General features: G+C 47.7%; 1 protein-coding gene across 1 annotated transcript; it reads left to right on the top strand.

Annotated features, from left to right (window-relative positions):
* The first annotated feature begins 849 nt into the window (after positions 1-849).
* TRIM35 (tripartite motif containing 35) lies at positions 850-20,665 on the top strand. Its single transcript, XM_082842316.1, has 6 exons — positions 850-1,316; positions 13,048-13,143; positions 15,361-15,591; positions 17,382-17,404; positions 18,152-18,270; positions 19,693-20,665. Exons 1-6 carry the CDS (start codon positions 882-884, stop codon positions 20,268-20,270), a joined length of 1,482 nt encoding a protein of 493 aa, XP_082698442.1. The 5' UTR covers positions 850-881; the 3' UTR covers positions 20,271-20,665.
* The last annotated feature ends 1,149 nt before the right edge of the window (positions 20,666-21,814 follow it).

The raw sequence follows: 21,814 nt of genomic DNA, 5'->3' as shown, positions 1-21,814 counted from the left end.
CAGAAACATGAGACCTGTGGAGACTTGTCTTCCAACGGAAGCCGGAAATGAAAGTGTTCCAGGGGAAAGGAATCCCACATCTGAACGTTGTAAAGTGATCAACGTGACACAGGTTGGAGAGACTCAGGCCTGCTGTACCTGGCAGGAATTTAGCCTGGATTTCAGTTCCCACAGCTAACTTTGCAGACGTCCTTGATCTCTGTTTCACTCACGAGGAAATAGATTCTGGAAAGATGGTGACTTGCCCGCCTATTCAACCACGGGACAAGAATCGGATCTTCTCAGAGGTCTTCCACTGCCCCTTTCTCTCATTTGTTCCCGCCTTACCCCAGGGGGCAGGCACAAGACTGCCCAAAATAAGTAAGCAACTAATGCAAGAGCGGGCACAGATCTTTGAAAGGGCACTGCAAACTCTTAAGCGGTGAAAAAGCTAACGACGCCGTTAAGATCAGACTTCACTTCGGAACCACGAAGTAAGGAGCTCTGGCTTCTCCCACCTCACGGGCCTGAGATTTCCGGGGACCACTTAAGGAAGAGGCTCCTAGACTTCATTTCCCATTTGAAATCGGAAGTAGCTTGCAGTGACACGGAAGCCCTAGAACACTGCTGGGGTGTTTTTTCCCGGCTAAACTCGCTCGCCTAGGACTGACCGGGATTGCGGAGCATACGGGGCCCACCTCGCTCTTCCGGGGTTTCCCGAGCCGACCGGAACTGGGGCGGAGCCTCCCGAGCGCGCCCAGCGCGATTGGCCGGCACCGCTGTCGCTCAGTGCTCCGAGTGGAAGGGGCTGACCGCCGGCATCCGCAGGGTCGCGGGAGCAGCGCGGCGGATGGGAGGGGCTGGAGCGAAAGTTGCGGGCGCGGGATCCGGTATCCGGGGCAATGGAAGCGGGGCCCGCCTTGTCCCCCGGGCCTTCCCGCTCCTTCAAGGAGGAGCTGCTCTGCGCCGTCTGCTACGACCCCTTCCGTGACGCCGTGACTCTGCGCTGCGGCCACAACTTCTGCCGCGGGTGCGTGACCCGCTGCTGGGAGGTGCAGGTGGCACCCACCTGCCCGGTGTGCAAGGACCGCGCGGCCCCCGCCGACCTGCGCACCAACCACACCCTCAATAACCTCGTGGAGAAGCTGCTGCGCGAGGAGGCCGAGGGCGCGCGCTGGACCGGCCACCGCTCTCCGCGCCTCTGCCGCCTACACCGCGGCCAGTTCAACCTCTTCTGTCTTGACGACAAGGAGCTGCTGTGCTGCTCGTGCCAGACGGACCCCCGGCACCAGGGGCACCGCGTGCAGCCGGTGAAGGACACTGCCCACGACTTTCGGGTAAGCGCGGACGCGTGCTGGAGGTGGCCGAGCGCGCACGTGGACTGGAACCCAGCACCCTGACCCCGCTGCTCCTGCACTCCAGCCTGCCAGAGCTGGTGTGCCCGGTCCCGCCCCTCTTCCCCCTGCCAGCTTGCTGGTGCCTCCTCGGGACCCCCACTCCCTGCCGCTGGTAACATACAGAGGCTGCCTTCTTCATCAAGGCCGGCCCAGGGGCCTGAGATGGAAGGAGAGAGAATGTCAACAGGAAGTGTGAGAACTGGGGTTACAGGATGTTCTCAAGACAGCTCCCCTGCCCCACCACCTCTGAAGGGCTGAGGCCGTGCACCCTTTCTACCACAGGTGTGTGGCCCATGCCACTTTTAGAAGCACAGGTGTGGGTAAGCCCGCAACCCTGGAACTTGGCACACTCAGGGTGGAGGTGCAGGACCCCAAGACCTGGCCAAAGATGTGGAGCCTTTTAGATCTCCCCACATCTTTCCCCTCCTTCCCGGGCTGGAGCCCTGTATTGTGTAGCTGTGGGGAGGCCTCTGGCCCTGGCCCTGGCCCTGGCCCTGGCCAGCTGGTCCCTTCTGGATCACTCTCTCAGCATCCCCCTAGAGTTCCAGTGGCTATAAATAAGGTAAGGAACAATTTTAGGGCAAACTAACATGGAGAAGTTTTTGGCAGAGGAAGGAAGAATGATCAGGAAATAAGGATTAGCCATCTCAGAGGTTTTCAGATTTTTTGACCTCAGCTAGCACATGGTAAGACATGTTTTTTCATTGAGACCCAGAACTGCCACATGCATGTATGGTGTCTGTATCAGCTGAAACAAAAGTTCTGTGAAAATGTCTATTGTACTCAGGTATTTTCTGTCGTTTTATTTTAAAAACTGCACAGGGTGTAAAATATTAATTTATTTCATCACCAACTAAAACCTACTAATACATAGGTCAGACCCACAGTTTGGAGAACCCAGCTCTGCTAGTCTGAAGCTGAGTGTATTGAAAAGGAGGCACTATAAGAATGCCTGTCTCCAGACACTGTTTTAGTTTGTTTGCTTTAATGCCTTTCTTAAGAAATATCAAAAGTTGACAGTTCCATACACATTTTGACAAAGTTCAAGGGAAGGGGAATGTCATCAATATGCTTGTTTGAACCCTACACTAGCTCGGCAATGGGATAAGCCTGTAACTGCTGTCACAGTGGTCCACAGCAGTGCTTTTTCTCATTCATTTCCGTTGGTAGAAGTGCCAGGTCCTGATTTGGGATAGCTGAAGTAAGTGCTGGGCATTCTGGGGGCTGGGGTTGAGGTAGGGGGCCACCAGGGATCGAGTCATGACGAATCACCATGGGACCGCCAGAAGTATAGATCAGGAAGATGGGCAGGGGTCAAGGCCAAGAGCACTAAGGCAGAACCCAGGGCTGAGCTAAGCCAGGATTCAAGATAAGTGAGCCAGGTGCCCCAAAGTGCATATGGTCTAATGACATCTTTCTGTTTATTCAGCAGATGCCTCGTACTGCTAGGCCCTGGGGATACTGCAGGACACGAGCTAAACAGTAATTCATACCTTCAAGGAGCTTCAAGCAGAGACTGAGGGGTTAGCCAGGTGAAGGGGGGTCAGGGAGGGTATTTCAGGCAGAGGCAGCAGCATGCGTAAGGGTCCAGAAGCAGTGACTTTCCAGACACTGAGAGAATGAGGATGGAGTTGCAAAAGGAGCCAGGAGGCCCCAGTCTTGGCCTTTGTTCTAAAGGCTGTAGGGAGCAGTTGGAGGGTTTTAAACAGAGGAATGATGCTGACAGACCAGTGGGCACTCAGGGCTATGTCTGAGGGGGTGAAGAGTCCAGTCCGGAAAGATCTGAGGAGTGTGCTCAGCCTGGTGCTGGGTGGCATCACTCATGCGTTAGACAGCTGTGCGCCAGGACCTATCCTGGTTGCTGAGGCTGCAGAAGTCAGTAAGCCAGAGCCCCTGCCCCATGGAGCTCGCACTGTAGTGTGGGGACGTCAGCCAGCAAATAGACAAGTTGTCGTTCTGCATGGGTGGATAGGCGGTGGTGGTGGGGACAGTGTGGGAAGGCTGGACAGGTGAGAAGGGGCTGATGGGGAGCCCTGAAAGCTGTCCCACAGGGGCTTTGCGATGAGATGTGTACATTCGAAAGATTACTTTGGCAACCGTATGAGGGACTCCAGCAAAAATAATCATACCAGCCAACACTTTTTGACCACTAAACTAGGTACCATGTGCTCTTAAGTGTTTACTTGTCAACACACTTAATCCTCACAAAAACCCCATGAGGTTGTGTTTTAGTTTCCTCTCGCTGTTGTAATAAATTGCCGCATACTTTGTGGTTTAACACAGCACAGATTTATTAGCTTACGGCTCTGGAGGTCAGAAGTCCCGACATCAAGGTGTTGGCTCCATGCCCTTTGGAGGCTAGGAGAGGATTTATTTCATTACCTTGTCCAGCTTTTGGAGGCCCCTTCCTTCATCTCTGAAGTGCATCATTCCAACTTCTGCTTCTGTTGTCCCATCGTCTTCTCTACCCCCCTGCCACCCTATCGTAAGGACCCTTGTGATTACAGGGGGCCCCCGCAGACAATCCAGGATAATCTCCCCATCTTAAAATCCATATTTTAATCACATCTACGGAATCCCTTTTGCCGTGTAAGGTAACACATTGCCAGGTTCTGGGGATTAGGATGTGGACATCTTTGGAGGGGCTGCTATTCAGCTTGCTACAAGTGGGTACTGTTCTCCCCATTTTACAGGCAATGACACTGAGTCTCACAGAGGTTAAGCAACTTGTCCAGAGTTAGAGCATTTACTGTACAGTTCACCTGGGGCCTTGCTCTGCTCTTACTCTGGTCATGGACTTTTTTTTTTTTTTTTTTTTTTTTTTTTTTGCGGTACACGGGCCTCTCACTGTTGTGGCCTCTCCCGTTGCGGAGCACAGGCTCCGGACGCCCAGGCGCAGCGGCCATGGCTCACGGGCGCAGCCGCTCCGTGGCATGTGGGATCCTCCCAGACCGGGGCACGAACCCGCGTCCCCTGCATCGGCAGGCGGACTCTCAACCACTGCGCCACCAGGGAAGCCCTGGTCATGGACTTTGATAGAAGCTGCTCTGGTCCCTGCTGGCCCTCTGTTCCGGAGCCGTGAGGGCAGCCGCCTCTGTGTTGTGGGTCCTTAGAGGCTTGTGTGAATGAGAACCATCGTCAGTGGGCCGACAGGTGTGGACTGAGTGCCTGCTCTGTGCCAGGCACAGTGTGTGCAGGAAAGGACAGTGTGGTTCAAACCCCTGCATTCTTGGAGTCAGGTGGGCATGATCGAATACTAATCACACCAATGGTCAGTCACGGGCAGTGAAAGCGGTACCTCTAGGATTAGAACGCAGGTCTCCTGACTCCCAGTCTGATGTTTGGCCCGGCTTGCATCTTCAGAGCAAACCAGCCCTGAACCTCCACCAGGTCCCAGGCCTCAGAACTTCCTTGTCTAGACCCCTTTCTTCTCCATCTCACCAGACTGATATGACAGCCATTCTCTGCCCTCCAGCTTCTTCCTGCCCCAGACCCAGCCTCTTCCCCTTCTGGGGTTACCTTAGAATCAGTCTAGCCAAGCCTAATCGAGGTTTATTCCAGAAACCTCTTAAGTCTTCCCCCTTCCAATCCTTTCCCCTTTTCCCAACTGCTCAGCCTCATCCTGGATCTCTCCTTATGGGCCAGGCCTTCCCAGATCCAGGTTGTACTGGAGGATGTTTAATTGCCTCCTGGCAAGGCCTGTGACCAGGGGCAGGATGGGGTCTTACTGAGTACCGCCCATTGAGCTCCTGAGTTAGGGGGCCTAGCTCTAGTTGCCATGGTAGACACCTGCTTCTTAAGGAGGACTGACTACCAAGGGGAAAGGAAGAATGGGAGCCTGGATTGGAGTTGGAGAAGAAGGGCATCTGAATGAGATCAAGTTGTCCCAGATGCATCTCTGCATCCATTTAAGAAACCTGGAAAATAAACCAGGAGGAGAGTTAAGTTACCTGGGACCAAGTGACGCTCAGTAGTAACGAGCTAACACATGCCTGGTGCACTCTTATAAGTACTGAACGTGGATCCTCACAGCCATCCTCTGAGCTAGGTAGTGTTCTCATCCCTCCTATCCGGATGAGGAAACTGAGGCACCGAGAAGTTAAGGAACGTGCTGAAGATCACCCGCTACTAAGTGGAGGAGCTGGGATTTGAACCTGGGTGGCCAAGTGCCAGAGCTCTTAGCTGCTATTTCAATCTGCCTGAAAAACAAATGTTTGAAATACATAGGAAAAATGACACTACCTGGAGACAGATGCCAGAAAATTCTGGTGATGGGCTAGGTGAGCATGTACAGAGAAAACTACATACTTCATTTTTATGGTGGCATTTGAGAGACCATGGGCACTTTCTTGCCTTTATCTTTCAGGGTTGGAGCCTGACTGCCCGACAAAGAGCTTTTGCCAAAGTTCTCACCAGTGGTCAGTGAAAAGGACAAGGTACAGATCAGGCCTCCGAGCTCTCGATCCAGGAGGCCATGGGTTGTAGTGGAGAGAACGTCAACGCCGAGTGTATTTGTCAACTGGGCAAGTGGTTAGTTGAGCATCTAGTTTGTGCTGAGACCTGGAGATGTGCAGTGGTTGAAACAGTCTCTACCTTTTCAGAGCAAGCCTTCATTTTCCGTCTGCAGTTTATGGAGCGCTACTGTGCTCGGTGAGAGGACCAGGCAAGAGGACCTGCCCCCAGGAAGCCTGCAGCCTTTACAGGAAAGTGAAGTGGTGATGCTGAATAGGAAGTTCAGTGGCAGAGGTGTCCACAGAGAGGCAACTAAACTCTACTGGGGAGGCCGAGGTGGCTTTCTGGAGGAAATGAAGAGGGCCTGAGCTTAGTTTTCAAGACCACGTTGGGATAGTTGGGTGAAGCAGGTGGGAATCGGTCAGAAGCAGCAGTATATGTAGGGCCTCAGAGGACAGAGAACCTGGCTTGTGCTGGACAACGCTGGCTGCACACATAGCTCTAGCACTTTGATAAGTACTTGAAAGGGTGCTGTGACAGGAAATAATATTCTCTTACTGGCACCCTTCCCCTTTTCTTTTATATCACACAGCACCTGTGTTAATGGATATTTTGGGTAAAACAATATTGTAAAATCCTTAGGATATTAAATATGCAGTTGAAATTTGCTGCTCAAGGTATCAAATTGTAGTTTTTAAAAACACCTGGTAGACTATATAATCACATTCTGAATCCTTTAGTGTAAATAAAACCTTCCTATTTTGTGTGTATTTATAATTTAAGTCATCTTGAATGTTATAATTGAAGCCAAAATCAGAGCTTTTGCTGGGCTTGGGCCCTGGGTGATGTTCCAGATGTGTCATGGGCCACTTAGCTCCACGCAGGGCAGTGATGACCCTTATTGGTCCTGACCAGCCTTTGCACCAGAGCCCCCACTAGTCTCTGTCATTTCAGGCACTCCTTGGACTACATGCGGGTCCCTGAATGGTGGGTCCAATTGTGATCCAAGTGTGTTTAGTGTTAAAATCAGAATATCAGAAGCAAACATGAAAAGTGTATTGTTTAGATTCATTTGAAATCGCACTTTCTCCCTGTAGTATTTTGTAGGTTAACCACTAAATGTATATAGGGGAAAAAAGTGGAATAAAAAATCTACAGTCTAAAAAAAGACAAGGAAGAGAAGAAAAAGACGTATCGAGCAAGCAGGACAGATAGCACAGAACGAGAAGGTGGACTTAAATGCAATTATATTGGTAATTATGTTAAGTACTCCAGTTAAATGACAAAAGCTGTCTGACTGGATAAGAAAACAAAATCCAATTCTGGGCCACTTAAATATGATGAAATCATTAAATGAAAAAATTGATTTGCTTAAATTCAGTATCCTTTTGTGATTGAAAAAAAATTAGCAAACTAGGAATAGAAGGAACTTTATTAAACTGCTTAAGAATACCAAAAAACTTATAGCAAATATCATATTTAATGGTGAAACACTTAGAGTTTTCTTACTGAGAACAAGAAGAAGGCAGGAATGCCTATTATGACCAATTTTATCCAAGTTTGTATTGGAGAGCCTAGCAAATAAAGTCAGGAATAAAGGCATAAGGTTTGGAAAGAGGGAAACAACACTGGCATTATATGCAGATAATATGATTGAATCTGCATAGAAATTTCTGTTGCATAGAAAATAAAAAGGTGCTATAGATAAATTATAAATATGTAAATGAGTTAGACAGAATGCTGGTTTGTAAAATAAAGATTAACAGTTGTATTTATATCAGTAGCAAATTGAAAATTTTAAAAACCATTTACAATAGTATTTTAAAAAAATCAGATATCTGGGAATAAATGTAACAAGAAGTGTGCAGAACTCTGGCAGGGAAAAATAGAAAACTTTGTTGAGGGACATCAAAGAAGACTAAGTGGGAAGATATACCATATTCATAGATTAGAAGACAGTATTTAAAGATGTCAGTTATTCTCAAACTGATCTGTAGGGTCAATTCTATCCCAATCAAAATCCCAACATGATTATTTTGTGGATTTTGACAAGCTGATTTTAAAATTCACATGCAAGCTCAAAGGGCCAAGAATTGCAAAGCATTCTTAGGAAATATTTATTAGATGTCAGTTTATATTGTAGCTGTAGAAGTTAAGATTGTGATACTGGCACAAGGATAAACAGATGGCCAGGGAAACAGACTGGGGAACCTAGAAACAAATCTGTGTGTGGTGTATGACAGAGGTGGCCTTCAGACCAGTAGGGGAATGGTAGTATTCTTTTTTAAATTAAAAAAAAAAATTTATTGAAATATAGTTGATTTACAATGTTGTATTAGTTTCCAGTTTATTCTTAAATAATGCTTTTGGAGCAAACAAGCTACTGGGTCACACCATTCACAAAATAAACTTCAGGCATCCACATTAGACCCAAATGTGAAAGGAAAGCTATAACTTTAAATAATATAGGAGATTATCTTTATGACCTCAGAGTAGGGAGGTATTTCTTAAAACCAACGAGCACTAATTCCAGAGGAAAACACTGATACATTGGATCACACTGAAATTAAGAAATATAAGTGGTACAATAGGAGATACTAGTTATGCATTTAACCCATAAAAGACATACACTGTGTATTTATAATAAATTCTTACATGCCAGTAGGAAAATGGCAGGCAACTCAATAGAAAAAGGGTCAAAGATTTTAATAACAGGTATTTAAAAAATAAAGATCCAAATGATTAATAAACATTTTTCATTCACATTGCTCATGTGGTATAAATTGGTACACCTGCTTTGGAAAAACGTTTAGCATTTATCTACGAAAGTTGAAGATACACGTACCAGTGGCCCAGCAATTCTACCCCCAGGAAATATTTTGTAGAAGAACCAGTGTACCTGTGCCCTAGGAGACCTATACAAGAATGTTCATCCTATTTGTATTACTCGAAGTTGTAAATGACCCAGCTATCCATTGACAACAGAATGGATACCTGATTGTGGTGTATTCATAAAATAAATTACAATGCAACGATGAACGGGTAAACTTACATACAATTATGTATTTGAATCCTACAAACTTTATGTTATGTAGAGGAAGCAAGACACAAAAGAATATATAGTTTTATTCCATTAATATAAAGCTCAAAACCAGGCAAAACTAAAGTGTATTATTTAGGTTAGGGATCATACATAGCGAATATAACTCTAAAGAAAAGCAAGGAAGTACCATAGAAATTAGGAGTTTCCTCTGACAGAAAAAAGGGATTAAGGTTCAGAAGGGACATGTCCTGGGTGGTGGTTACAGGGGTGTTCAGTTTATAATTATTTAAGAGATAGCACGTTTATGTCTTATGCAAAGAAAATAAATTGGTGACAACAACAAAGGAGATGGAAAGGTACAAAGTAACTCATTAAATTGGAGAGAAAAGGGAATTAATTCCCTGGCAGTCCAGGGGTTAGGACTCGGCGCTTTCACTGCTGTGGGTCAGGGTTCCATCCCTGGTAGGGGAACTAAGATCCCGCAAGCTACACAGCAGGGCCAAAAAAAAAAAAAAAAAAATTGGAGTGAAAAGGAAGGAATTTCCTCTCATTAAGCTCTTGGTAATTTATAAGAAAAAGTTAAAACTTCTAAAGTTTTCATTTTATAGGCTTTTAAAAATTTGAGGTATAACTTACATACAGTTAGATGCATAGATCTTAAATGTTCAGTTGGATGAGTTCTATTACACACACCCTATACCTGCCACTGCAAACGAAGTAGAGAACATCTCCATCACCCTGGAGGGGTCCCTCCTTCTTCCCAGTCAGTCTTCCACCAAGAGGCAACCACTTTCTGATTTATCACCTTGGATTAGTGTTGCCTGATCTTCAACTTCACATAAATGGAATGATACTGTGTACTCTCCTCCAGCGTAGTATATACATATACCTTTTGGTTCACCTATGTTATGTGTATCAGTAGTTTGCTCCTTTTTTTACTGCTAAGTAGCTTTCCATTGTATGAATATACCATAATTTACTCACCCATCTCTTGCTGATGGACATTTGGGTCATTTCCAGTTTTTGATTTTCCATAAGTTTTAAAGATGCATTGTTTAATTTGACATTTATGGGAGGAAAATTTCATTCACATGCTAGGTTGTTTAAGGAATTGGGCAAAGTATGGCCAGAACTATAAGAGTTTATTCTCCAGAACTAAAGAAACTGACATGTTTGATGTCAACAGATTTGGAAATAAGATGACACATTTGGAAACACAAAAGACAACTAGACAACATAGTAGTAGCTCCCTGAATGAAATAGGGCGGGTAGTCTTGTGGTTAAGACTGTGGCCTTTATTCTTGGTCAGTTCTGCAGACAGATCGTGGTTCTGCTGCTAACTATAATTTTGGCAATTTACTTAACTTTCCTGGGCCGCCTTTTCTCTTCTATATATTAGCAATATAGCGCCTACCTTGCAAAAATGTAAGAATTCAATAGAATGATGTTTGTAAAGTACCTAATTTAGTGCCTTGTGCATAGTACATGCTCAATAATAACTGCTTGCTGGTGGTAATATAATCATTGGTGGGTCTCACCAGCTAGCATCTCAGAGAAGGGCACATTTTATTTAGGGTTGGGATTTGCTGAATTAAAGCAAAACTCTCCAAGTGTTTGAAAAGTTTGGGAAGGACAAGGGACTGTCACCCCCCTCCCATCTTCATTACCCCATAAATCCCGGACTGAAGGTTGAAGGGCAGAAGGTTGGGCCGTGTTGTTTGGGGCCAGCATGCCCCTGGATAATGTGACTTGCTTCGCTCCTGTCATTCACACTTCTTTGGCAAATCGTGGAATTGTCTTTGGGGACCCTATTACATAACTTTGCAACAAAACATTTCGTCCCACAAAATAACACATTGGGATGATATTTCAGTGGTTTTGTGGGACGCTCATGCTAATGTTATTTTGCTGTTGACGAGACACACCTTAGAGGTGATATGCTACGGAAAACAGTATTTTTAAAAAATCTGTTAAATATTGTCAAGAAGAACATAAACATGACTAGAATGAATAGAAAACAAAAGCTGCAGAAAAAGAAATCATTGTTTATTTTCCGTAGAAGAGTGGTTAAAAGAATGGACTGTGGAGCAGGACAGATGGGCTAGTTATCTAGTGCTGTGTAACAAATTGCCCCAATCATAGCGGCTTAAAACAAAAATGTCTATTATGTCATGGTTTCTGTAGGTCAGGAATCTGGCGTGACCTGACTGGTTGTTTCTGCCTCAGGGTCTCATGATGCTGCAGTGTTGGTCGGGGCTACAATCTCATCTGAAGGCCCAAGAAAGCCAGGATCCCCACTCAGGCTCACTTGTGTGGTTGGTGGCAGGATTCGGGTCCTTGCGGCTGTTGGTTGGATACCCTCAGTTCCTAGCCCCATGGGCTGCTCCAGAGGGTGGATCACTTCCATGCAAGGGAGCAAGCACGGGAGGGCAAGAAAGGGGTGTGTGCAGACTTTTTGTCACCTCGGTTCATGTCCCATCACTTTTGCCATATTCTGTTGGTTAGAAGCGAGTCACTAGATCCAGCCCACAGGGAGGGGATTCCACCAGGGCATGAGTACAGGGAGGTGGGATCATTGGGGCCATTTTAGAGGCTGTCTCCTTCAATCTGTGCTCTGGCTCCAATGATGGATGTCCCTCCCACATGCAGAGTATGTTCACCCCCTCCCAAGATTCCCAAGCATCTTGTCCCATTACAGCATCAGCTTGAAGTCCAGAATCTCGCCATCTACATCAGGCCCAGGTGGGGATGAGGCTTTCGAGGACAAATCTGTATTTATCACTCATAACAAATTAGCCTCAAATTTGGCATCTTAAAACAACAAACTTTCTTATCTCACAGGAGGGATCACTGGGAACGATCTTAGAGGCTGCCTGCCACCACTGTTTAGGTTCTCATCCTTGCTCTGCCATGAACTAGCCGTGTGCCCTTGGGCTAGTCACTTCCCCTTTCTGTGCTTCAGTTTTTTCATCGGTAAAAGCGGGCTGATAAAATTACTAATAGGAATAATGTGATGATTAAGTGACGTAATGTGTAAAGTAATTAGCAAAGTCCCTGGCACATAGTAAATGCTCAATAAATAGTAGTCATTTATAATTATTGTTGTTAGAATTGTTATTTTTCCAAAGAGAAAACTTGTGAGGCTTTTTCAGAATGTAGAGGGAAAAGGATAAAGATGGAGAGAAAATGCTAGGCCTGGGATACAAAAGGTCAGAATCCAACCTAAAACCAGCAGTGGTTCCTCTAGGAGCCCAGGGAGATCAGAGCAGAGGTTAAATTTATAAAACAAAAACTAAGCAAGAAGTATTTGAATCTGCTGATTAAAGTCTTTCACACGATCCAAGCACTACTAGAATATCAGGATAAGGCAGGGATGCGGGGAGACGTGTACAGTAGCCCCTCTGTAGTTACAGGTTCCACATCTGTGGATTCAACCAATGGGAGATCAAAGATATTCGGGGGGGGGAAATCCAGAAAGTTCCAAAAAACAACTTGAATTTGCCACTCTGGCAACTATTTACATAGCATTTACATTGTACTTACAACTACTTACATAGCATTTTATACAAATACGACACCATTTTTATATAAGGGACTTGAACATCCTTGGATTTCAGTATCCATGGGGATCCTGGAACCAATACCCTATGGATACCAAGGGAAGACTGCAGTTTAGATAAGGCCCTGTGGGAAGAACTGGGTCATCCCCACTATCAGGCCTATTCTTTCGTGACTGCAGACCAGTCCAGTTCAGAAAGTCACCAAGGGAGCCTGTGAGGACATTGTCTTTACCATCGGGCCCACAGCTCGGGTTCATGGCCCAGCCTTCACCAGCTTTAGGCCAAGCGGGATGCCTTCTGTGCTGTCCCGTGACCAGTGTGGGAGGGAACAGGTCCCTTTACCTCCTCACCCTGTCTCTCCATCTGTATCAGGTATAAACGAAGGGACTGGGTTAGAGGCTATCTGAGGCTCTTTATGCTGTACCCCATCCGGTTCAAGGTCAGGGCTGTGCTTTTCCAGCTGTGTCCCACAGCACGTGGCCGGACCGGGTGCAGTAAATGTGGTCGAGTGGTACCCACGGTGATGTGCAACTCCCGCTGTGATGTGGCGTGCTGCATCCCTGCCTGGCCTCCACCCTAACCTGCCTCCTTGCCTCCTTCTCGCCCCTCACGGCAGGCCAAGTGCAGGAACATGGAACACGCACTGCGGGAGAAAGCCAAGGCCTTCTGGGCCATGCGGCGCTCCTACGAGGCCATCGCCAAGCACAATCAGGTGAGTGACGCTGGGGCTGAACGGGGCGACGGGGACACCCGGGGTTGCTGCGGGGAGAGGTGCAGGTGGGCCGGCCCTGGCCATGCTGCTGCCCACAGGGTCGGCCTTTGCCATCCCTGATGGCCTCACACAGCCTTGCCCTCGGATGCCGGTTGTGGCTGCGTGGGCTCTTCAGACACCATGCCAGCAGCCATGGAGCAGCTTCAACAGCCCCCTGCACCACCTGCCCTGTGGTTTCAGGCTGACAGCACGTGCCACGCTGCACCGCTTGCCCGGCCGCTCAAGCCAGCGGCACCCTCATTCTCACTCCCCACGTCCATGGTCTCCAGAATGCATCCGTCCGTTGACAGTCGTGCTGCACTGCCACCATCCTGGTCCAGGTCCCCATTGTTTTTTCCCTGGCCTCCTACCCGGGCCCCGTACTTCCACTCTTGTCCTGCAGTCCACACTCCCTGGAGTGGGCTGATCTTTTCTAAAGATAGATCGATTGTGTCACTCCTCTGCTTAAAACTGTCCAGTGGTTTCCATGGCACCCGTGGCACAGTCCAGACTCCTCACCATCCAAGGGCCTCATCCAGCCTCCGCCTGCCCCTCAGCTTCATCTCCTCCCAAGCTCGGCCTGTGCCGTGTGCCTGGCTGGCCTGGTGCAAGGTGCGGTGGGGACACCTAGGGAGTGTCCATGTGTCCAAGTGACAGCTGCTGTCTGTCCATCCCAGGCACTGTGGAATTCTCAGGAGGCCAGGTGTGAAAAGTCCAGGATTCCAGCTTCATTAATGCTTTTCCTCTAAAGCCAGTCAGTCCAGGTGGATGAAAAATGAAAGTTTTGTGTTTACCTCTTTATTGAGGGGCTGCCACTGCCAGCATGGGAGTGGCTGGAGCTGAATTTACACTGGCTGGTTTTTCCTGTCTACTCTGTTTTTCATCATCTGGTATGATAAGAATCATCCCGGATTTCACTCTCTCCCTCTATACGTTATCAGTCTTTTTACCTGATATTTCAACAGCGCCATCTCTCCTCATATGCATTTCTTTGTTTATTAATAAGTGTGTACATCCTTTCACAAGTATAACAGCCATTTGCATTTCTTCTGTGAAGTTCACATTCTTTTTCTTGGAATGCTTGTCTTTTCTCCTTGCGTGTTCATAAGAACACTATTATGAAGAATAATAATAATCTACCATATAGGTTGGAAGTATTTTTCCTAGTTCGTCCTTTTTCAAAAACTCATTTCCCCCCTTTTTTTGGTCATTTTCCCTTTTTCAATGAATCATTTTGTCATCGTATTATCAGAGCCATAAACATATATTGAATTTTCAGTTCAAATATGTGGGTTACTAACCTGCCATTGCTAGAGCACACAATTCGAGTTGTTTTTCCAAAATTTGTCATGGAATTGTACTTATGTATTTAGTCTCTTGCCATGTAAAACTTCTTATTTTTATATGTATCCAATTATCTCATTCGTTCTTTGAGGCTTCTCAATTTCATATCATGATAAGAAAGGTCTTTCTCATTCCAAGATGAGAAATAGGTCTCTGCTTTTTCTTTGAGTATGTTTATGGTTTTGTTTTAACTTACTTTAAATGCTTTTCATAGTTATGATTAGGAGTGTGCATGTTATTAATGATTCAGTTTTAAGATAAAAACTTCCTACTATTTTTTTGGTAAGCCTCTCTATCAAATTTGAGGTCCTAATATTGGAAGGCAAATAATTTGTTTTAAACAATTAGACATTGGATTTTATTTTATTTACTTATTTTGGCCATGCGGCGCTGCATGCAGGATCTTAGTTCCCTGACCAGGGATTGAACCCCTGCCCCCTGCAGTGGAAGTGCGGAGTCTTAACCACTGGACATCCAGGGAACTCCCTGGAAGGCAAATAATTTTTTTAAATCTTTGCTGTTTGCAACAGTTCACTTCTGTGATTCAGGGCTTCCCTCACTATTGCACAACCTATACAGGTACAGAGTATTGCTGAGGAATTTATAGGACTACAGTTGTCATCTATAAGCGGTGATTTGATTTTTCATGTATCAAAACAACCTCGTTAGGCTGTTTGACTTATTTTAAACTTACAAATTCGTGCTAAGAAAGCTGCATGTATATTTTGTCTTTCGAGGTTTTGCATGTGATTCCTCCTGAAAAATGGAGTTCCTTTGCTAAACATCTGGGAGCCAGATGTGGTGGCTGAGGCCCCCTCCCGCCCTCTGCTGCAGGTGGAGGCTTCCTGGCTGGAAGGGCGAATCCGGCAGGAGTTTGACAAGCTTCGAGAGTTCTTGAGAGTGGAGGAGCAGGCCATCCTGGATGCCATGGCCGAGGAGGCCAGGCAGAAGCAGCTTCTGGCCGAGGAGAAGATGAAGCGGCTGGCAGAAGACACGGAGGCCCTGGCCCATGAGATTGAGCGGCTGCAGATGGAGATGAAGGAGGATGACGTTTCCTTTCTCATGGTGAGGAGCTCAACGTCCAGAGTCAGTGACAGGGACCAGACGTTCAGGGGCCAGCGGGGAGCCTGAGGCCAGCGGCCCTGGCCGACCCAGCCTTCCCATAGCTTCCGGACCCCAGGTTGGAGGAGCTTCCAGATGAGATGCTTGGCTTGTGTCAGGAGGTGTAGGAGTTTTTTTTTTTTTTTCGTAGGAGCTTTTAATCAAGACCTTGAGGGCCTCTCCACTCCTCTCTGCCTCTCTCCTTCCCTCCTCCTCCCTCTCCCTTCCTCTCTTGCACTTATTCTTCCTCTCTCATTTTTTTTTTTTTTTTTTTTTTTTTTTTTTTGCGGTACGCGGGCCTCTCACTGCTGTGGCCTCTCCCACCGCGGAGCACAGGCTCCAGACGCGCAGGCCCAGCGGCCATGGCCCACGGGCCCAGCCGCTCCGCGGCACGTGGGATCCTCCCAGACCGGGGCACGAACCCGTGTCCCCCGCATCGGCAGGCGGACTCCCAACCACTGCGCCACCAGGGAGGCCCCTCTCTCATTTTTTGTTTCTTCTCTCTTGACTCCTTCTTGATACAGTGGAGTGCTTTTTAAATAATTTTTTATGTGCGGCTTCTCTAGATTTATGGAAAGTTGCCATTCTGTAGGTTATCTTTTCACTTTCTTGATGACGTCCTTTGAAGCACAAAAGTTTTCCATTTTGCTGAAGTCCTATTTATCTGTTTTCTTTTGCTGTTTGCGCTTTTGGTGTCATATCTAAGAAACCATAGCCTGATCCAAGGTCATGAGTTTTATAGTCTTGTCTCTACATTTAAGTCTGATCCATTTTGAGCTAATTTTTGTATATGGTACAAGGTGGGAATCCAGCCTTTTGCATGTGGATACCCAATTGTCCCAGCACCATTTGTTAAAGACCTTTCTTTTCTCATTGAATGGTCTTGGCACCCATGTTGATAACCAGCTGACAGTAAATATGAGGGTTTATTTCTAGACTTTCAGTGTCCATTGATCTATATGTCCTTATGTTAGTAGCACACCATCTTGTTTAGTGTTGCTTTTAATGAGGTTTTTTTTAAATTGAGGTATAGTTGATTTACAATATTATATTAGTTTCAGGTGTTCAGTATAGTGATTCAAAATTTTTATAGATTTATATTCCATTTAAAGTTATTATAAAATATCGGCTATATTCCCTGTGCTGTAAATATATCCTTGTAGCCTATTTATTTTGTACATAGGAGTTTGTGTCTTTTCATCCCCTCTCCTTATCTTGCCCCTCCCCTCTTCCCCTTCCCTACTGATAACCACTAGCTTGTTCTCTATATCTGTGAGTCTGTTTCTGTTTTATTATATTCATTTGTTTGTTTAATTTTTTTTTATATTCCACATATAAGTAGTAACATATAGTATTTGTCTTTCCCTGACTTATTTCACTTAGCATGATACTGTTGTTGCAAATGCCAAAATTTTATTCTTTTTTTATGGCCGAGTAGTAACTTTTAATAAGTTTTGAAACCAGAAAGTGTGAGCCACCAACTTTGTCCTTCTTTTCCAGGATTGTTTTGGCTCTTCTGAGTCCCTTGAATTTCATATCAATTTTAGTATCAGCTTATCAGTTTCTGCAAAGAAACCAGCTGTTATTTTGCTAGGAATTGCATTGAATCTGTAGATCAGTTTGGGGCGGGTATTGCCATCTTAACAATATTAAGTCTTTCAATCCATGAACATGGGATGTATGGCTCCTTTTGAGGTCAGAAACTCATGTTTTCTCTGTGTCTCTGTTTGTGTCTCTGTTTTTTTCTTTTTCAGAAACACAAGAGCCGAAAACGCCGGTAAGTTGCCAAGGCTGGTAGAGGGGAGGGGAGGAGTCAGCAGAAATACCAGGGGTGCAAACTCCCATGGCTCCAGGGCCAGGCATGTAATGAGGCTGGCTGGGTGCAATACAGAGGGAGCAGGGGGACTGACCAGGTGGAGAGCCCTCTTTCAAGGCACCCACTTCTGATTTGCACTGGTGCAGTGTTGTTTTCCTGAGTGTGCAACGTGACCATTCCCTGTGTGGGGAGAGAGTGCCGTCGTGCACGGGGACTGTAGTTCTCTGGGGGCCGGCCCCCTGCCTCTGAGAGCCTCAGGACATGCTGGTTTGTGTTGATGGTTGTAGAGTTCACAGGGATGAATACGGAAGAAATGTGTCCCCGTCAGAGCCGTACAAAGATGCTTTGGGCAGTAGTGAGTTCCCTGAGATGTTGAAGCAAAGGCCAGTGACCCCTTCAAAATGTGGGACTAGAGGACCCTTAAGGTGCCTTCCAACTCATATACCCTGTGAGCTGATGTGTACGTGTGATTTCTGCCCACATGCATGTCTGAGAACCTCCTATTTATATTTATCCCAGTGGGGGCAGGATGGGCTCAAGTACTGAGTCCTGAAGGGGTGTGAGCTGCCCAGTTGGCTCCTCTTGTATTGAGTAAGATGGCCAGGGAGTCTAGGCCTGAGGCAAGGGATCCTATTTCCAGCTGACCCAGTTAGGTCCCAGGATGCATGGCCCTGGCCCAGCACACCAGGCCCAATTTTCCTTTCCCAGCCTCTTCTGCACGATGGAGCCAGAGCCTGTCCAGCCTGGTATGCTGATCGACGTTTGCAAGTACCTGGACTCCCTGCAGTACCGAGTCTGGAGGAAGATGCTCGTGTGTGTCGAATCTGGTGAGAGGGGCCCAGGCGGGTGTAAGAGCGGGGGGGAGGTCATGCAAGGCAGAGAGCCAGCTGAACTCACTCCTTCCAGCTTCCCACCCCTCCTCCTCCTCCCCCCACTGGTCCTCTTTCATTCAAGCCCCGTGCCCTGCTCCCCTTCTTGCCCCACTGCTCAAACCCCTCCTGGCCGAACCCTTCCTTTTTGGGTCCTGACTCTTGGCCACCTCTTCAGAAAGAGCAACTGACTTCCCTTTCTATTCCGAAACGTATTGTATATATAATATAATGAAAGAGTTCCTCAGTTCAGGGGCACCTCTCCAAGGTGATTCCAGCCCACATGAGTCACTATATCATGTGCTGTGGACTGAATGTTTATATGTCCCCCCGCCCTCCAAATTCATATGTTGAAGCCCTAACCTCCATTTGCAAATTCCATTTGGAATTTGCAAACAGGGCCTTTGGGAGGTGATTAGGGTTAGAAGAGGTCATGAGGGTGGGGCCCCGTGATGGGGTTAGTGCCCTTTTAAGAAGAGACACAAGAGAGTTGGCTTCCTCTCTCTCTCTCCCTCCCCTGTGTAAGGACACAGCAAGAAGGTAGCCATCTATAAACCAAAGAGGGCCCTCACCAGCAACTGAGCATGCTGGTACCCTGGTCTCTGAATTCCAGCCTCCAGAACTGTGAGAAATATAGTTCTGTTGTTTAAGCCACCCAGTCTCTTGATACTTTTGGAGTAGCAGTCTGAACGTGATTTTACAGGGAGAAATGTCAGTAACCCAGGGGCATGTTACGTGCTTTTGTTAGATGTCACAGGCATCGTGTCAGGGTCAGGATCCCTGCCTACATTGGCTTCCTGTGGCTGTCCGAACAAGGGACAAAGACTAGACGCTTTAAAATGGCAGAAATGTATTCTTCTGGAGGCTTGAAGTCCAAAGCCAAGGTGTCAGCAGGGCCGTGCTCCCTCTGAAACCTGTAGGGGAGGATCCTTCTCTGCCGCTTCCTACCTTTTGGTATTTGCTGTCAGACCTTGGCTGGTGGCTGCAGCACTTCGACCTGTGCCTCCAATATCACAGGGCTTTTCCCCATTATGTGTCTATGTCTCTTCTCCTCTTTTATAAGGACAACATTCATACTGGATTAAAGGCCCCCTCTACTCCAGTCTGATCTCATCTTAAATACTTACATCTGCAACAATCCCATTCTCAAATAAGGTCACCTCCTGAGATACGGGGTTAAGACTTGAACATAGCTTTTTTGCAGGGCACATTTCAACCCATAACACCACCCCTCAGCCCAGGGCAGCCGCCTCCATGCACTGGGCCCAGTGGGACACAGTCTGTCAGTTTAGGGGGACCGGAGGCATCAGGCTGGCCTGACAGCAGGGCGGGCTGTCAGGTTTGCTGATTTCACCCACTCTCTTCCCACTGCCCACCCAGTGCCTTTCAGCTTTGATCCCAACACTGCGGCTGGCTGGCTGTCCGTGTCAGACGACCTCACCAGTGTCACCAACCACGGCTACCGGGTCCAGGTCGAGAATCCGGAGCGCTTCTCATCGGCACCCTGCCTGCTGGGCTCCTGCGTCTTGTCGCAGGGCTCGCACGCCTGGGAGGTGGACCTGGGGGCACTGCCGAGCTGGCGCGTGGGCGTGGTGCGGATGCGCCAGGACGCGGGCGCCGAGGGCCACTCGCACAGCTGCTACCACGACACGCGCTCGGGCTTCTGGTACGTGTGCCGCACACAGGGCGTGGACGGCGACCACTGCGTGACCTCGGACCCCGCCACATCGCCCCTGGTCCCCGCCATCCCGCGCCGCCTGCGCGTGGAGTTGGAGTGCGAGGAGGGTGAGCTGTCCTTCTACGACGCGGAGCGCCACTGCCACCTGTACACCTTCCACGCCCGCTTCGGGGAGGTACGGCCCTACTTCTACCTGGGCGGCTCACGGGGGGACGGGCCCCCCGAGCCGCTGCGCATCTGCCCCCTGCGCATCACCGTCAAGGAGGAGCTGGATGGCTGAAGCCTGCCCTGCCTGATGCCGCCGGGTCTCGCGCCCCGGTCCCGTTTTCTTTCTGTCTCTTCCCAAAGGCACACTTGCCTTGGTACCTCTCTGCCTCCCGCCTTCTTGCCAGGATCTTCCTACTGGCCATCCTGTCCTTTTCTGTGGCGCCAGGCCATGTACCTCCTCCCTCATTTTTGGTCCCTTCTCTACCCACCTTTGAAAGTTATCCAGGAGACACCTCCCTGATTAGGCTTTTTCCAAAGTTGTGGCATCCTCTGGATGTGAATTTTCTGATTCACATTCTAAGATTGCTGGGGATAATGTTTGCTTCTAAGAATGGGTCTGTTTAAAAATGTAAGTTTCATCATTTTCCAAGAGTGGTGAGGCCAGCAGACTGGAAGAGGACTGCTGTTGAGAAGAGTTTGTTACTCACAGTCTCCAGGAGGAGGGCCCTGCCATGGTGGGGGTGGGGTGGGGTTTGGGAAGCACCAGGGTCCTTAGGAGGCGGGGGGCGTGAGGGGAAAGCTTGGGTGGGAGACTTATTGTGCTTTTCAAGGGAAGGAACAGGCCAGGCAGGGTAAGTGGGTTTATGATTGGCAAGTTGGAATACTTTTGACCAGCGCTAGGGCGCAGGGGCTGCCCCTAGGGATGATTAGGACAGGGAGATATTGGCCTGGAGTGGAGGAGCCCTGTGAGAGCCTGATACAGGAGGTGGTTGGGGGGTATAGCTCTGCGTGTAGAAGGTTGGCTGCATTTGAAAGGCGTGCTCATAGGGGAGTTGTTTGCTGTATCTAGGAATTTGCTAGCCGGAGAAGCCCCAGATGCCAAAGTGTCAAGATTACAGAAAAGAAGAAAATATAGTTAATACAGGACCATTGCCATGGCTTTGGGGAGGACCCATGGCTAGGCTTGTCTGTCACTTTATACCAGTATTTAAAACTGCTCCAGGGGCCTCCCTGGGGCCCTTCAGGGTGAGGTTGGGGGCAAGGCTGCCCATCAGCTCGGCTCTGATTTATTGATTTACACTTCTTGGATGATTTCCTGTGAACAGAGGTTCCAGAGCACTTAAAAACACACAATTTAAAAACCACGGTTTAGACTTGTTCCCTCTGTGGGCCTCACTTTCCTCATCTGCAATGAGATTGTAGGCCTGGAAGGTGGTGCCCTTCTGTAATTGTGTGGAGCATCTTCCTCTGATTCTTCTCACAAAGGTACAGAAGGGAGGGAAAGAGGGGCCCTTGAAAGAGGGAAAGAGGAAAGAGGGTTCCTTCCTTAGGAAGGAAGGAACGGGACGCGGTCCAGGGGAAGTACAAGGAGGGAGGGAGCTCCAGGGCTCTTGTCTTTGCTGACCTCAGCCTGCTCATTCTTGTTCTCCTGGCTTTTGCGTTCTCATCCTGATTTCTTCTCCCTCTGCCATGCCTACAGACTCCTACCTCCACCTTTTCTTCCTCATACCTGCCTGCAGACAGTTTTTAATTGTCAACTCACTGTGTCCTGGGACAGTACTGTAAAAGGAAATGTTTTCCCACTGGAGCAGTGTTCTAACGGGACGCTTTCCTGAC

Source organism: Leucopleurus acutus, assembly GCF_964270905.1.
Source record: "Leucopleurus acutus genome assembly, chromosome: 7".
In the NCBI taxonomy this organism is placed as follows: Eukaryota; Metazoa; Chordata; class Mammalia; order Artiodactyla; family Delphinidae; genus Leucopleurus; species Leucopleurus acutus.
Note: the sequence above shows the minus strand (reverse complement) of the source record. Positions and strands in the feature narration are given on the sequence as shown.

Coding starts and splice junctions, on each gene's coding strand:
- TRIM35 (XM_082842316.1), top strand. CDS start 882: ATGGAAGCGGGGCCCGCCTTGTCCCCCGGGCCTTCCCGCTCCTTCAAG. Junction 13,144..15,360: donor CCATCGCCAAGCACAATCAG/GTGAGTGACGCT, acceptor CCTCTGCTGCAG/GTGGAGGCTTCCTGGCTGGA. Junction 15,592..17,381: donor ATGACGTTTCCTTTCTCATG/GTGAGGAGCTCA, acceptor TTTCTTTTTCAG/AAACACAAGAGCCGAAAACG.